Consider the following 16813-nt stretch of genomic DNA (forward strand, 5'->3'; position numbering starts at 1 on the left):
ATAAATAATCCCAATGGTACCTTTATTTTATTTTTACTTCTTGTGTCTCTCTTACAATCCATCTACCAATGCCTCTCATATTTATTCAGACCAGCTTTAAGTAACTTCATCTGTAATTTGTGCACAGAATGATATTCTCCTGGTTCCTGACAACAGTTACACCCCCGACGTCCTGAAAGCGAAGCCACAGGATAAATCAGCAGATTTCATTCAGCAGTGTCGAGGAGAAGGCTTCTACATTGAGTAAGCATCTTTTGTGTTCAGATAGGCACTTTTAGCCATCACAAAACAGGCTTGACTAAACACGGAGTTATCTGATGAAAAATTACCATTCTGTCTGCACTGTGGAGACTTTATCTGTAGAGTGGCAACCGTAACCTTGTTGTAAATGCTGCCCTCTAGTGTGCACTGATGGGTAATGCACTCTCCTCCTCAGCCCGGTCAGCTCCTCACAGTTCTGCAAAGACGCAGCCCGCTCTCTTGCAGCAGTCTACAATCACGGCGCTCTGCCTTGTGACTGTGATAAGGCGGGCTCCACAGACACAGCCTGTGACCCGGCGGGAGGACAGTGCCCCTGCAGGCAGTTTGTGATCGGGCGCCAGTGCAACAAATGTGCCACGGGACACTACGGCTTTCCCTACTGCAGACGTAGGTCAACTTTTCTTTTGTAGACTTTTACCATGACAGCATAGCTTTGAACTATTTGATCTTCCAGCTGGGGGACTTGCTTTACTCACTATTTATCCTCTGCAGCATGTGAGTGTGGCCGGCGGTTGTGTGATGAGGTGACTGGGCGCTGTATCTGCCCACCTCAGACCGTCAAACCGTCCTGTGATGTTTGCCAGAACCAGACCTTCAGCTACCACCCCCTGCTGGGCTGTGACGGCTGTGAGTGTTCGCCCACCGGGATCCACGGGAACGCAGGGCCAGATTGCAACCGCATCACTGGACAATGCAGGTCAGGATTATTTTGGGATCATATACAGCGAGTAAAGCTACATTTTCTGTGTTATTTCTTTTTTTTTTTTTTTTCTTTTGTAGCTGTAAGCCCAGGATTGGAGGTCGTCAGTGCGACCGTTGTGCTGCAGGCTACTATGGATTTCCTCAGTGTGTGCGCTGTCAGTGTGAGCAGGGAGGTGTCACAAGTGAAGTGTGCGATCCTGACACTGGCACATGTCTCTGCAAGGTAAAGCCATCAAAACACATTCATACATGTTGCTATTTCATGGGAAATATTTGATGTTTTTTTTTTTTTTTTACTGTTTTCACAGAGAAATGTGGTTGGTGATAGATGTGACAGCTGCCGTGATGGATCGTTCCACTTTGACCCTCTCAATCCTGTTGGCTGCACGAGCTGTTTCTGCTTTGGAGTAACAAACAAGTGTGGGAGCTCCAGCAAACGCAGAGGAAAAGTGTGTTTTAAATTTATCAAAAAAACAATACCTTTATATTCAATGTTCATTTCACCAAGTGGAATTTTTTCTTTTACCCCATCAGTTTGTGGAGATGCGAGGTTGGCGCCTGGAAAGTCCAGACCAGAATGAGGTTCCCTCTGTGCTGAACTCGGCCAGTGGGACAGTGGTGGCAGATCTTCAGGAGATGAGTCCTACAGTCTCGGTGCTGCACTGGGTGGCTCCTCGATCCTACCTGGGGAACCGAGTCAGTTTTATACAGAGCACAACTACATTTTGACACAACATTTGAAGTTTGAATTTGTGACAATGTCATGTGATGATGATTATCTGTCCTGTTGAGTAGAGAAACACATTGATTGCATTCTCTTTACCTAAAAATATGAATAGCATATACAGTATATGCACAATAGCTCTCTCTTTCATTTTAGGTCTCGTCCTATGGTGGTTTCTTGACTTACCAGATCAAGTCATTTGGCATTCCCAGTGAGGGCATGACTCTGATCGACCGAAGACCAGATGTCCTCCTTACAGTAAGTAACAATACTGTGAGGTGTGTTATTTTGTTCTTTTTAACTTTCTCCCTCTGTTAAACTTTTCATGGACTTCTTCACAGGGTCAGAGTATGACTCTTGTTCATGTGGCTCCACAACTTCCAAATCCGGACAGGATTTACCATGGACGAGTGCAGCTTATAGAAGTAAACATTCATCCATAGCTATATTAAACTCACAGTGCAATATTCTTTTAGATATTAGAGGAGGGGGTATTGTACAAATGCTCTGATAAGCCTTTACTTTGTAGGGAAACTGGCGTCACTCTGGCAATAACAGACCAGTGTCCAGGCAGGAACTGATGATGGTCCTGGCCAGTCTGGTGGGTCTGCGGATCAGAGCGCTGTATTTCACCCAGAGCCAGCGCCTCAGCCTCGGTGATGTGGGGCTGGAGGAGGCCTCTGACAGCGGGACAGGCAGCCCGGGAAACACAGTGGAGAAATGCTCCTGTCCTCCAGAGTACTCTGGATTCTCCTGTGAGGTAAGGCTTCCTCTTGGATATGATGTAATTAGGGTATAAAAGTCCACAGGAATCCACAACTCACAGATATTTTATTCCCAACATATTTGAGAGACCCCAGGCTAGTAAAAGTTGATTACTCTATAGCAACTGCAGGGTGTGGCGTTGGAATCGGTAAGGTGTGAAAAACACTGCACATTACAGGCAGGGTGGAGCACACGATGACTGAAAGGAATCTTTCTGAGGAGCTTTTTGGGTGTCCTGACTTGTCTGAATGGAGTGCTGCGCCTTTTTATCAGGAGGACAAAAAAAAACATCAGCTGGGGAGCATTGGCTGGAATGTACTGGAAACTACCGGTTGCAAATGCGTGCCGTCAGAATTCATAGCCTCGGGGCGGGATATGATGCACAGACATAATGTTGGTGATTGGATGGTAGTCATCATCATCGTCATCACTGGTTACAGTTCACCCACGGGAAACAAAACATGATGTTTTATTTATTTTCCAAGTCTATCGAGGCTTTGTTTGTGGGTTTTATTTTTTAAAAATTCATTACTCTTCCCTGAAATGTTGCCAGTCTGAACAACTGGAGTGTGGCATGTGTTTGAAAACATGTCGCTGCCAAAATCTGCCTGTCATTATTCTGTTTCACTGATAGAGAAGAGCCTGAAATTAACTTGCAAGCACTCTATGGTCATTTTTACAGTAATATTTCACCTTTGCTTTGACATATTTTTACTTGCAATTGGCATAAATTCCTCTCTGGCTTCTGTCCCAAAGTGGTTGGATCTAGGAAAAAAGTGTTGCATGTCTGTATCTGTTGCCATAGCTGTTCTTACCTCCCGTGTGTGCGTGTGTGTGTGTGTGAGCCACTGTCTGACGGGGAGTGTTTTCAGGAAGTTGATTATACGTGCCTGTAGGCTGCATGAGGCGGCAGCGCACCTTGACGTGCCGCTGGGTGTGACTCCGACAGCGCCTTGTTAATCATGAACTGTGTCTATCTGACTTCGCGGGGAACACACCCAGCCCTGCAGAGGAGAGTGATTCAAGGTGACTGTTGTGTGTGTGTGGTGTCTGACTTTTCTCCGTTACCATCGTTGAAAAAGCCTAAACACAGCCGCCGACCACCGAGCTTTAGAACATCCCATAAATATTTCATTAACATTTATTATTATGGAAAGTTCATGTGTTTTCACCACACCCAGGCAGTTTTAAGTAAACATAAAAATGTGGTTTTCTTGTGAGCGCTTGCTTCATGGCTTGAATCTTTTTGTTCTGTAAATTCTCTGTTCTTTTATTTTAGAATGGACGATTATGTTTATTTAGGTCCCCACTCTTTTATCAATTACATGTACAAGCTTATGGTAATATGCAGGTCCTTCGTTTTGTAGACTGAATGGAGTCCGTGTTTTTGTTAAAGGCTGCTTTTAGGTTTGCTGTTTGCTGAACTTTGTCATTTTTTGCCTTTGTTTATGCACTTCAACACTTTGTTGTCGTCACACTTTCACACTTACAGAGTGGTGTTTTAATGTCTGTTTCAACTTCTATCAACATTATTTGTGCTCTCATTTTTATACTTTTCTTTGGAGCAACAAAAAATAAAGTATCGACTTTCAGATGCACTTTATAAGTAAAAGAATGATCCCAGATTTTTTTTACAATTTTTTACTACGTTTTTACGACTTCACTGTAGCTTTTGATTCAGTGAAGTCACAAAGAGGTCACAGTGAAAGTAAGGACTTTAATTTACTTTACTTTTTAATCCAGCTCAAACATGTAGTGGAGTAGAACGTACTGATTTAAATCAAAGCTTTTTAAGAAAAGTGGAATATGTTCTCATAATCACACAAAGACATTTTATGCAAACACACGCCCTTGCAGCTATAGGCAAACACTGCAGCGATTACTTCAATACTGACAGTGTAAACCTATCCATTCATGTGTCCATGCTGGATTTCCTGCGAGTTCAGTTGCACACATCTTAAGCAATTGTGTGAAAGCGTCTGGTGTGTCAGAGATAAAGGAGGAGCAAGTGAACACTTGTCATAGCGGTCGGCAGATCCCACTCAGGTACTGCTGTCTACGGGGTGTGTCCTCCCCCTCAAGAGAGAGAGTTTTTAAAGCCAAGCGCACAGTGGCAGAGCTCAATATCAGACAGACCAAGCATGGATACACATCGAAGAGCAGCGGTTTTGTTTGTGTGGTGTGCGCTGCTGGGGTTATGCAGTGCTGGACACCGGCATTTACAGAGAGGGGAGAGGGCAGGCCGCTACAGCCGGCACCCGGATAGGTGGGCTCAGAGAGTTCAGTATCCTCCTGTCAATGATGAGGGCTCGTCCTGGTGGTGGCCATTCCCCTCGCAGACAAACACAGGGCAGACCGTGCAGTATCCCAGCGTCAATGACAGCAATGCCAGTGCACAGATTCAGGTAAAAGATTGAGAAATTTTAAGCCTTTTTTTTCCACCTACTATAGACAAATCTTTAGCAGCTTTAACAGGCGTTATCTCGAAAGCAAAGTTCAAGGTGTGGATTGTGCCATTTGTTGATAAAGGAATAATGGAGCAATGAAGTTACTCAGTACTAGTTAATTTATTGATTATTTTTGTTGTGATTTTTTTTCAGAAATGCGGCCCTGGTTACTACAGAGATGGCAGCGAGCCGTACCTGGGCCGATGTGTGCCATGCGAGTGCAACGGCTTAGCCACCGAGTGTGAGGACAGAACGGGGAGGTGCCTGGTAAGACTTTACTGAATGGCCAGAGAACAAGTATGTGCGCCCCTAAGGCGAGGACATGCTGACTGTACCTGTCTGTAGCCGTTAACAACTGTTTATTCAACGTCCAAGCCCTGAAGCTATATCAAATATTTCAACTTCTATGACCCATTAAGAGGTGTTAAATTGTTGCCCAACATGAATGATAATGAAGACTTCTAACTCTAAACGATGACAAAAGAATATGTGAGTAAAATCTTGTACTTTTTCAGAACTGCCAGCACAACACAGCTGGAGATCGATGTGAACGTTGCAAAGAGGGTTACTACGGAAACGCGCTTCGAAGGACATGCACCATTTGCCCTTGCCCGTTCAGCGTATCCACTAACAGGTAGACAACTGGACACACGTCTTAATCAAAGCCACACAGCGGAACATCATTGGATTCACTTGTTACTAGGGCTGGGTACCGTCAAACAGTACCAGTATGGTATCGAGGAAAAGGGTTTAGGTATAACTGGTATGGAAAAATAAAGGCATCGAAAGCAGGTACCGAAAAGAAATATTAAAACGTCTTTATATTCAAGGGGGGATTACGAAAAAAATATGGAAAATTGTGGAAAAAATGTAAAAAAAAAAAAAAATGGAGGAAAAGTGATGAGTACAAAGTGTTTTTTCTGCCCTTTTGCATGATACAAAAGCAAAGGAAAAAGAATAAATTAACATGATTATTCTTTTTTATGGGTCTATTGACCTTATTCCGGAATTATTAACACAGCACTGGAGAAGTCAGGATAAAACACGAACACAAGGCTGTTTTCAGGTTTTCAGGAACAGTGCAGTGTTGACTTGTTGGTGCAAATGAACATTTTACAACTCGTTCTCTGCTTAATGTGAACGGGCTTCGTGCTCGACCGGAAGACTCAACACAAAGAGACAAGGCTAAAAGAGGCAAAAGTGGGCGGGGGGAATAAGGTGATTATGACAAATAATTTAGCACAGGTATTGCAAAATGTATCGTTCAGGCGTTGGTATCGAAAAACGATAGTACCGGTACCCAGCCCTACTTGTTACATGCTAATTTTATTCTTCATACAAACTGAAATGTATCGGTTTTATTTTTTAAATTTTACTACATTTATTTGTCTGTAGTTTTGCTGTGGGCTGCCAAGAGCTCAGCGATGGCCTCCAGTGCCTGTGTAAACTGGGCTACACTGGCGACCGGTGTGAGAGGTGAGCCATTTCTTTGTAAATTCATTTTTTGCAATTTTGTGCAAAGTTTAATTTGTCAAAAATAATAAATAAATGTGTCGTTAGGTGTTCTCCCGGTTTCTATGGCGACCCAATGTTCCCCGCAGGAAGCTGCAAACCGTGCAACTGCAACGGCAACGGGAACAACTGCGATCCTAGGACAGGAGGTAGGGCTATGTGTTCAGATCGGGACTGAATGTTAAAAGTTAAAGCCGTGGAATGATTTCCCCAACGTTCGACATTTTATAATCTTAAAAAACAGGATCTTGCGTCACAATTTTGCTCAATTTTAATATGAATAATTTATCATCTACAGTTTGCAAGAACACACTGGAACCTGGAGACACAAACACGGAGGCTGAGTGCAAAGGTGAACGTTGTTCCAAAGAAAAAACAAATGTACCTTTTAATTGTTTACCCTGCATTTGCCTATCATGATTTTTGGGGCATTTCAGAGTGCGATAACTGCGCGCTGACCCTGCTGAACGATCTGGAGAAGCTCGACGACGAGTTTCAAAAGATCAAATCCCTGATGGAAAATGCCAGCGCGAGCTCGTCGTCCAAGGAGAGGCTGAAGAAGCTGGAGAAGGCCATCGCAGACACGAAGGTAAATTCAAGAACTTTCTGAAAACGATCCAACCAGTTGAGCAACGTCGAATGCGAAGACGTGTGATGTGGATTCACTCGGGGATGCTTCTGCTTTTAGAAACATTCCAGATTTGCAGTGATAGGAAAGCATGCCATATCTGATAGGCCTTGTACAAACAGTAATTACATAACCGCATATGGGTGGGATTTGCGTCGACTTGTGTTTCCTCTTTGTTCTTTTGTTGTCATTCCTCAGTGAAATCGACATTGTTGCAAATTAACTTTATCGTTTCAATGAACTTCTTTTCTTTTAAACATAAGCTTCTTCACATGACTCAGACTTCCAACGAAACTAGTTTAACTTCCCTGTGATGATCGACTCTTTTTTTGCAGACTTTAGTCGACAAATACAGCACCTCGGTAAACCAACAGAAGCCAAGAGTCACCCAGCTTCAAGACGACATGAGCGCTCTGGAGGATGACGTCGATCGCATCAAAGACAAGGTATGATGAACTGCGAACGGTTTAGCGAACAAAAAATGTGTTCTAGATTCTGAATTGTTATCATTTTTTAATTCAGGCAAAGGACAATGCGGCAGCTGCCGACAAAGCCATAGCAGAAGTCGACAAGACGCACAAACGGGCGAAGACCCTGGATGCAGAAATCAAAAACATGCTCAAGAAGATTCAAGGTGCTTTGAAATGTTTTACGAGCACTGGTTTAACCTCTTAACCCCCGCATTTTCTCCAGTTCAGCTTTACCAAAATCTGCAAAACTTTTTTTCGTCATGTTGTTGCCACCTTTTTTTTAATTGCTTTTTTTAATGTGTTTTCGTCACATTTTTGCAACATTTTTATCGCTTTTTGTCACTTTTCTGTTAATCTTTTGTGGGGGGTTTTGTCACTTTTTATCACATTTTTTGTCACTTTTTATCACATTTTTTGTCACTTTTTATTGCTTTTTTTTTGTCACTTTTTTATCACTTTTTCGTCACTTTTTTTAAATCACTTTTTCACCACTATTTTTTTCTCCCTTTTTCGTGTTTGTTTTCTAGTCTTTGTTGCTATTTTGACACTTTTTTCAAGAAACTTTCATATTTGGGTAAAGCCAAGCTGGAGAAAATGTGCTCAGTTCAGGTGGGGGCTACAAGGTTCAAGTTTTCATTTTGAAGCGTCTAACATCTGTGCGTCCTCACAGCTCTGCTCGATCAGTTGCGAGAGATGGGCACAAGCGGCGACCGCCCGTCGAACGAGAACCTGACCAAATTACTGGAAGAAGCACAACGCATGGTCAAGGAAATGGAAAAAAGAGACTTCACTCCTCAGAAAACTGCAGCCGAGACAGAAAGCGAAGAAGCCAGGAAATGTAAGAAAAACCTCTTGAAAAACTTTGATGATACACATCCAGTATAATGCCGTAATGACGAATGTTTCCTGTTTTTAGTGCTGGACTATATCAAAACAAACGTGAGCAGTCTGTGCGATCAGAACGAGGCCACCGCAAAGAAGCTGAAGTCGTTGTTGAATAACTTTGTGGACAAACTGAAAGACCTGGAGGATGCTCTGAGTGAGGCAGAGGCTCGTGTGAAACAAGCGGAAACCAAAAATGACCTCAGCGCCAAAGAGCTCGAAGACCTGAAGGTGATGATTTATGGAGTAAAGCGGTCATTGCCAGTTTTGCAGAGATATTCATTCCGATTTCCCCCCCACAGAAACGAATTGCAGACCTGAAAAAGGAGAAGAAAATTGTGCAGGGTCAGATGGACATGGCCAAAAATGAACTGCAAAAGGCTAAGGATCTGGTGAAAATGCTAACAGCCAGTAAAACGGTAAATGATCCAAGCACTCATGTCCTAACAAGCCTGATATTGATCATTTTCAGTCTTTGTGAGGTCAGCGGTGGCTTCCTGTGTTACATAGAATTCATCTTTCTTTGTTTTTTTTAATCTCGCAGGAGTACGAACAGTTAGCGGCGCAGCTCGACGGTGCCAAGACCGACCTAACCAAGAAGGTGAACGATCTCTCCAAAGCAGCCGCCAAAGAAGGCATCGTGGTGAAAGCGGAAGAGCACGCCAGAAACCTCTCCAGGATGGCCAAAGAGCTTGAGGAGTATGTTTCAGACTTTTGCGCAGATATCTAAAGCAACTTAAGGAACATTTCAATAACAGGATTTTATTGTGGAATTTGATTACAGTGCCGTAAAGGATGCCAGTGACCGGGATGAGGTGCGCAACGCCAAAGATGCCATCGATGCATACAAGAACATCACAGAGGCCATTAAGGCTGCCGAGGCTGCGGCTAAGGAAGCTAAAGATGCTGCGGAAAATGCACTAAATGTGAGGAAATTACTTTTATCTTTAGATACAGTCATTTTTGACGATCTCTAAATGAGATTAACAATGTCTCACTGTGAAATCATTAGATCTGTAAATCATAGCTTAAAGGAGGACTAAGTAACTCATGCTCCTAGAAGCCATAAGCGCCACTGCAGGTGTCGTAGCATGTTGCGTTCTTTTACTCATTAATTGTCAGTGAGAGTAAATACTACGCTGACAGAAAAGACAAAGGGAGAGAGGGATATTTTACATTGTGCCACAACCCAATTACATCACAGAGATATTTTTTTTCACTCAAACGTGCCTGTAAATACTGTTTAAGTGGCGCTAGCCCACAGTTTGCTTTGCCCGTTAGCCTGTTAGCTTCTTCTTCGTGATTCCATTAGTGTGTATTGCGCCTCCGACCCAATGCAGGGAAGTTGCAAGGGCAATTTTCTGGCCAGAGACACCAGGGGGTGAAAGACCCCCCAATCATCCCATAACACTTGTATTACCCCCAGAGGGACTGTGAAAAGGATTTTTTAAAGTAAACAAGTTACTTAGTTCTTCTTTAATATTTGAAACCCCTTCATGATTTAGCTTACATGGTACAAGTATTCAGGAAAAATAGACCATTGGGTAAAATGTTAAGCTTACTAATCTTTCTCAACTGCAATAACCAATTTCGATTGTAGGACGTCAACAATCAGGAGCTACCAGAAAGAACAAAACACCTCAAAGACACAAGTGAACAGCTTCTGGGTGAAGCGGCAGATGCCAAAGGAAAACTTGAAGGTATGAAAGTCCTCATATTTTTGATCATAATTCAACACAAACAGGCCAAAGGTTAAGTCCGCTTTCACGTCCGCAGACACAGTGGATGACGTTGCGGCTCTGAAGGAGCGGCTGAAGCAGGCTGAGATGAAGAAGAAAGCTCTTGAAAAGGATCTCCTGGCTGCGCAAAACAGATTAAAGGACATCAACAGAGGTAGCTCTTCTTCGGTGACGCCATTTTGATAAGTTTGTCTGTCAACGCGTTAATTCATTTTTTTTCCTTATTGGTCCTGTTTAGATGACATTGCTAAAATGCTGGAAGAAGCCAAGAGGAAAGCACAATCCGCCAACGACACAGCCACCAACACCATGGACAGACTGGACGACATACTGAAGGAACTGGACAAAATCAACATTTCTCCTGCCGACTCCAACAGCAGCGGCATCCTGGATGATGTGGACCGATCAGGTAAATTCTATATCCCCATTCGATGTCAGTTCTAGTGGAAGTGCTCATCCTTCATTTTTCCTGTATATGTTCATAAACAGGAGTGAAAGAAAAGTTTTAAATTGTACAGAAATTGCAAGTGTGTTCAAGTTTGTTTTTTTCCCCCACCACCATAGAGTATTCATTAAAAGAACCACCACAAGCACAGTCTGCATCTAAATGTAGCACTTTTTTCTTTTTCGTCGGCATCTGTGGTCCGCCTTTTCTCCGCTTCGCCCTTCAAGGCATTTCATTAATTCTTAAGGAAAATTATGATGTACGGGAAGGATAGTGAGAACTAGAAATTCATTGTTTTCACTGCAGCTTGAAAAGAACCATGCTATAAATCGTAAAAAAAACACACACTAAACTTTTCTTCATTGTGGGCTGCTCTTTCACTACATTTTTGCGGCGGGTTTGAAACACTGTACATCGGTGACCAACTGCTCTTTGTTTCCACATTTTAGTGAAGAAGTTGTTGGACACAATCCCGTCGCTCAACGATAAAATCTCAGAAGTGGAGAACCTCACGATGGACTTTGCGCCGCTGAGCAACATCACGGACAACATCAGGAAAATCAAAGACCTCATCAAACAGGCCCGAGACGCCGCCAACCAGGTGAGAACGGAACACCACTTTTGACCATTTCCACCTTATATTGGTTTCTAAACCCTTTATCTCGCCTGCAGATCGGCATCCCTATGAAATTCCATGGGGACGGATACGTGGAGCTGCGTCAGCCCAAAGACCTGGAGGACTTGAAAGCCTACACGTCGTTCTCTCTGCAGCTGCAGAGGCCGGAGGGGCGCGGGGACGGCAAACGCAGACGCAGACAGACCAGAGAGAAGCAAGACCTGTTCATCATGTACCTCGGGAACAGAGATGTGAGCGCGAATTAATGGGATGATCAGTGATGAGAGCCAGGCTTGACAGCTACAATAGCACTTAAACAATGACAAAAGTAGCTAACTCGAAGTAGGACAAAATCGTGAATAATAATCAATCCTACTTAAAAGGATTTTTTTGTTGTTGATTTCTGGAGATTTTATTTTATTTTATTAATTCATGCAGGCCTTATATTTGAAGAGTTTAGTGGTGCTAGGCTAGCACATGTATGGTAGTAGCCTGCTTTAAAAACCTCTTCAAAATTATGGGGTAGTCCTCCAAACGTTGCAGTATCTGATTTGCAGAAAGCTCCCTTGTGAATTCCACGTGTAGTAATGCCGGCCGCAGGTAAACAAACTACTGTAGATCCGGTAAGCTAGCAGATCACTCCGCCGCTGCTTAGCTTACAACCAGGAAGCTGATGCTGCTCAAACACAAGTTCTTTTAAATGCAAAATGGTTATATTTAAAACATTATTCAGTCAACACAGACATTTGTATCGGTAGTCTGGTGTTATAAGTGGTTTGCCTCAGGTGCACTGTGCTTGGGTCACACTGTTTTTAATGCAGGCTACTAGTTACCATAGACATGCGCTAGCCTACCACTAGCCTAGCGCCACTAAACTCTTCAAATATAAGGACTCCTTGAATTAAAATAAAATAAAAAAATATCCAGAAATCAACAACACTCTGGATAACTACGAAATGAGGCCCTATGGCAAAAATCCTGAAATATACCTTAAAACATAGACTAGAACGGCCCCCAAGTTGCACCAGAGGGTTGAGGGTAGCTGTTCTAATGCGTTCTTCTCTTCCCATTTTGACAGTCTTCTAAAAACTACATCGGCATGGCTCTGAGGGACAACATTTTGTATGCCGTGTACAAGCTCAACGGAGTGGAGTATGAGATTAAGTCGGGCTACATCACCAAGTCGGCAACAGAGCAGTCCAAGTTCGATCAAGTCGTTCTCCACAGGTAAATAATTCTCAAGCTGTCCTTTTGCTGCAATGAACAGTCCATGTCCCTGTCCATTACATTGTTTTCTTTTACTCATCATCTTGTTTTGCTGGATCGTGATCTAGAATGTACCAGGATGCAGAGCTGCTCCTGACCAAAAACATCGCGGAACCCATTCCTGACGAGCCGATCAAGAACAACGCCCAAGGGGAAGAGAAGAAGAACCTGCTGGACCTTAGCCCGAGCGATGTTGTTTTCTATGTGGGAGGATATCCAGCTAACTTCACTGTAGGCTAATCGCACCACACACACAGTCATGTCGTTTGCTCTTAATCCCAGTGGTTTGATATATTTGTTCCAATGTCTTCCTCAGCCTCCAGCGTCTATTAACTACCCCATGTACAAGGGCTGCATTGAATTTAACTCCTTCAACGACAAAGTTATCAGTCTGTACAATTTCCAAACTGCCTTTAAAGTTAACCCAGAGACTCCGTGCAAGAGGTCTGTACATTACTCATACAAGACCAAATACATGACAGAAATAAGAACAGTTAAATATTATTATTTTTATGTTACAGGCAAGTGCAACAAAAGGGGTCTGATTTCTTTGAGGGCACCGGATATGGCAAATTGTACATTGGTAAAATAGGGTCTTACCTCAAAGTTAACTTCTACGTCTTCAGCCGCACAGAAAATGGACTGCTGTTTTTCATTGGGACTAAGGTAATTTTTTTAATGGGATTAATTTATTTATTTTTACCTCACTATCTATATTTAATGTTGTTTTTTTTGCACACTTAGGAAAAGTACTTTGCTGTGACGATTGAAAAGGGTGTAATATTTCTACAAAGTAACTCCCTCAAAGCACCGCCGACTTATACCAACACAAAAATATTCCCTGTAAGTATTTCTTAGTGAGCTTCTTATCCTGCAACTGCTGTAATTACTGCTACTACTTTCCAAATACATCTGTCGCCATATGTACTCGTGCTTCTGTCGTGTAGTAGAACTGCTTCTCATCATTCTTATTACTTTTAATGCAACTATTACCCAGTGACAAAAGTATTTACATTTCTGATATACCGTATTTTGATTTTCTTTTTCAGAGAGATGACTTCACAGATGCAGCTATTCTCTTCCTTTCCAAAGGGGCCATTACAGTTCGCATTGCCGGCCAAAGTGTGGTCACAGCACAGGCAGACCTAAACCTGAATGACTTCACCGAATGTTTTGTCGGAGGGGCACCACAAGACATAAGGGAAAGGTATGCTGCCAGCAAAACTCAGCAGACAATGACATATGGGAACAAAGACAGCATTTATTTAATTTATTTTTTAAATTTCAGACATAATATCACAGCACAGCCATTCAAAGGTTGTGTGAAGAATATGAATCTGCATCAAAAATTCAAGGTCATTGACGAGTCGGTGGGCATCAGCAAAGGATGTCCTACGGAATCTCTGGTAAGATGTGATTACTGGACAAATAACTATATATACTATACTATAAATATTATATATACTACATATATTTATGAAGAATATTATAGATTTACATTGAAAAGTTGCAGGAAAGGCATCTACACATCGCTGTATTTTCATTATAATTACAAAGTGATGTTAAAAAATATGAAAATGAACACGTTTACAGTTTTACATTTTCAAACTTTCTTTACGAGCACTAAAACATGAATATAATCTGCTCTTCTAGATGCCGTAACACAAACGAATGAAAATGAATGTTTTTGACATGTTGCCTGAATTCCTTTGTCTTTGCAGATTTCTCGCAAAGCTGAGTTTAACCTGGGCAGCTCCCTGTCGAATGACCTCCAGGGCTTCACCCTGGACAAAGACGTAACGATCTCCCTGGGATTCAGAAGCACCGAAAAGCAGGGTCTCATTCTGCAAGACAAAAAACTGGTATGTGCGATCATTATTTAACCGAGTGCTTTCAATTACCCTTTCCCTGTCATTTTAATTTGTTTATTTTGTTCTATCATAGGCTAATGGATTGAATCTGGCCCTTGAAGATGGCTATGTAACGTTGGCATTTAACAACAAGCAATGGCGCTCTAATAAACAGTATGGTGATGGACAGTTGCATTACTTGACCGTCACCAAAAGAGGAACGACGTAAGAAAACGCTTCTAACTTTAACTCCAGTTTGAAATTGTTCACCACCTAGCGGTAAACCTGCAAAGTAATACGTGGAAGTAATAATCCCAACGTATGACGTTTATTTCCTCATAGGATTGTGCTTTATATTGATGACGAGGATGAAGGCACGGTGCTCAGTGGCGTCACGTCCATCCCTGACACCAACGGCGCTGTGGTCCTGGGGAAAGACAAGTTCAAAGGCTGCGTGACCAATCTCTACACAAGAAGGTGAGTTTACTTAACATTCACTGGGTTTAGGACGTTTTCATACCTCGGGGAAATGTTGATAGTAATGTGTTAATCACGCTTTACACTCCCTTTTTTGTCTACAGACCAGACAATCTGTACAAAGCTGAGGACCTGAGTGTGTTTACAAGTTCTGGAGATGTCCTGCTGGATGTGTGCTACGCTCAAAGTCCCGCCCAGCTCATGCTCGACCGCACTGCTAATAAAGTGAGCACTGACATGTAGCATCCACATTTACAATGAAATGCTTATTTGCACTCAATTTATTGTTGTGTTTTGGCTGATCATGCTCCCTGAGTGGGAGCAGGGACAAAGAAGGCTACCAGGTGCATCTGTAAGGATTAGAGCTTCAATAATGGCATAAACTGTAATCCGTGACCAATGTGCAACGGCTCAACAATTCCGGAATAGTATATATTATTATTTCAAGTATTTTCAGTTTTTGTTTTGCCATTTTCTCTATTTTACACTTTAAGGAGACAGCATATTTTGTTGCATTATATTTTCAATAAAATAATTTCAGGATTTGCAATTTGCTTTTTGAGTAGCCATATCTATTTGATTCTAATTTATGGAGATGCACCTGTGTAAAATAAATAAACCTTTTTCTGTTTTATTTTGATTATTAACTTTTATTCTTTGCTTAATTATTTTCAGAGGTGAAGCAGACCGCCTGGTGCTGACCACGACCTATAACTTATAACATTATAACATAACTGCAGATTGCACATAAATGTTTTGTATGTTCTGTGAAAATATATTTCTAATAAAACCCTGTAATAACATCAAATGTCATCACCTCTGTCTCTGCCATCATCTGCACCCTAACAATCATTTGAGCAGCACATTTGACTTGATGCCACTTGATTTCACACTAACATCTCCCTTCTCTTTCACTAATTCAATTCACTTAAAGGCGCATTATGGAACTTTTCATGCAAAATAAATAAATAAAAAATGACTATGCGTGCGTAGGTTAACTTTGTGTCACCCAGTAGCTGTATGGGCGGTTTAGCAGGGCACCTTTAGTTTCGATCACGGTGGCCTCTACTGCGTTCCAGGATCAATTGTTTCATTGAGTTTGTGGTGAGCAGTAAAAAACCTACCAGAAACAATTGATCCTGGAGCCACTGTGATGGAGAGTGAAGGCGCTGCGCTAACCGCTCATCCACTGAGTCACTTAAAGGTCAAATACGCAATAATGAACCTTTTTTTTTTGGACACCTAAAAGTTCCATAATGCACCTTTAAAACACCATTAATATTCAATAAAATGTGTTCACTCGTTTCCCTGTTTGCACAAGCGCCAAATCCCCACACAAATAAAAGTCATACTTGTGAATACTTTGTAGCTGAGCCTGTAGTCAGTGCCATCCTAGTATTACAAGGCCAACACTGTAAATGCTGATACAATATGCATGAATCCTGTAAAATACTGACCCTGTTATTCAGTTTATGAAGCCATTTAAGCCAAAAAATAAAGACTAGGCTATGGTCTGATATTAAGTAATACATGTTAACAAATAAATATACAGTAATAAATATACTTTAGGACCCACTGAACTAACGTAAAGAACTGCAAATACTTACAGTTTTGCTCTCGATTGTCAGTTTTCACAAACACCCTTTGCACTTCTCATTGTATCTAACTTGTTACATTTGACGCCGCTCTCTAGAGAATGTGTAAATTTGCACCGTTACTCATCACGTGGATTACAGGGTGAAATTTTATAAGACAGTTTTACAGACTTCTCTCCACGTTTCAAGGCTGCTTTCCAAAGACCTCTCATGGCTGTGTGATTTATGCTGTTTCTGGGGGCTGTGTTGTAATTGCTGAAATCCCGGCTGTTTCAGGACGTTGTGGTGCAGCCGGTGAATGACAGCGTTTCCATGTGTGCCCAGCCAACCACTGTGCCATTCGCTCACCGCCTCGGTGGCCCAGTCAGCAGACTCACCTACAGCCTTCCATTGAAAGTGCTGCTGCCCAGGTGAGCGAGTCGACGTGGTCACAT

The 16813-nt window shown here is 42.2% G+C and overlaps 1 protein-coding gene across 1 annotated transcript in view; it reads left to right on the plus strand.

The window, feature by feature from the left end:
- LOC306972477 (laminin subunit alpha-3-like) overlaps positions 1 to 16813 on the plus strand; it is a 57281-nt gene that overhangs the window by 35717 nt on the left and 4751 nt on the right. Inside the window, exons 33-71 of the mRNA XM_079569100.1 lie at positions 128 to 243; positions 437 to 648; positions 754 to 958; positions 1042 to 1186; positions 1272 to 1412; positions 1498 to 1659; positions 1844 to 1945; positions 2029 to 2112; positions 2217 to 2447; positions 5053 to 5166; positions 5415 to 5533; positions 6295 to 6375; positions 6460 to 6560; positions 6710 to 6763; positions 6849 to 7000; positions 7375 to 7485; positions 7562 to 7673; positions 8180 to 8347; positions 8426 to 8622; positions 8694 to 8810; positions 8936 to 9090; positions 9176 to 9317; positions 9992 to 10091; positions 10168 to 10284; positions 10369 to 10539; positions 11025 to 11176; positions 11248 to 11442; positions 12270 to 12418; positions 12526 to 12688; positions 12774 to 12901; positions 12979 to 13123; positions 13202 to 13300; positions 13507 to 13664; positions 13746 to 13863; positions 14179 to 14319; positions 14402 to 14532; positions 14650 to 14784; positions 14889 to 15009; positions 16656 to 16789. Of these exons, the coding sequence (XP_079425226.1) occupies positions 128 to 243; positions 437 to 648; positions 754 to 958; positions 1042 to 1186; positions 1272 to 1412; positions 1498 to 1659; positions 1844 to 1945; positions 2029 to 2112; positions 2217 to 2447; positions 5053 to 5166; positions 5415 to 5533; positions 6295 to 6375; positions 6460 to 6560; positions 6710 to 6763; positions 6849 to 7000; positions 7375 to 7485; positions 7562 to 7673; positions 8180 to 8347; positions 8426 to 8622; positions 8694 to 8810; positions 8936 to 9090; positions 9176 to 9317; positions 9992 to 10091; positions 10168 to 10284; positions 10369 to 10539; positions 11025 to 11176; positions 11248 to 11442; positions 12270 to 12418; positions 12526 to 12688; positions 12774 to 12901; positions 12979 to 13123; positions 13202 to 13300; positions 13507 to 13664; positions 13746 to 13863; positions 14179 to 14319; positions 14402 to 14532; positions 14650 to 14784; positions 14889 to 15009; positions 16656 to 16789 (5378 nt within the window). The remainder of the gene's footprint in view (positions 1 to 127; positions 244 to 436; positions 649 to 753; positions 959 to 1041; positions 1187 to 1271; positions 1413 to 1497; positions 1660 to 1843; positions 1946 to 2028; positions 2113 to 2216; positions 2448 to 5052; positions 5167 to 5414; positions 5534 to 6294; positions 6376 to 6459; positions 6561 to 6709; positions 6764 to 6848; positions 7001 to 7374; positions 7486 to 7561; positions 7674 to 8179; positions 8348 to 8425; positions 8623 to 8693; positions 8811 to 8935; positions 9091 to 9175; positions 9318 to 9991; positions 10092 to 10167; positions 10285 to 10368; positions 10540 to 11024; positions 11177 to 11247; positions 11443 to 12269; positions 12419 to 12525; positions 12689 to 12773; positions 12902 to 12978; positions 13124 to 13201; positions 13301 to 13506; positions 13665 to 13745; positions 13864 to 14178; positions 14320 to 14401; positions 14533 to 14649; positions 14785 to 14888; positions 15010 to 16655; positions 16790 to 16813) is intronic.

Source organism: Gobius niger, assembly GCF_951799975.1.
Source record: "Gobius niger genome assembly, chromosome: 13".
Lineage (NCBI taxonomy): Eukaryota > Metazoa > Chordata > Actinopteri > Gobiiformes > Gobiidae > Gobius > Gobius niger.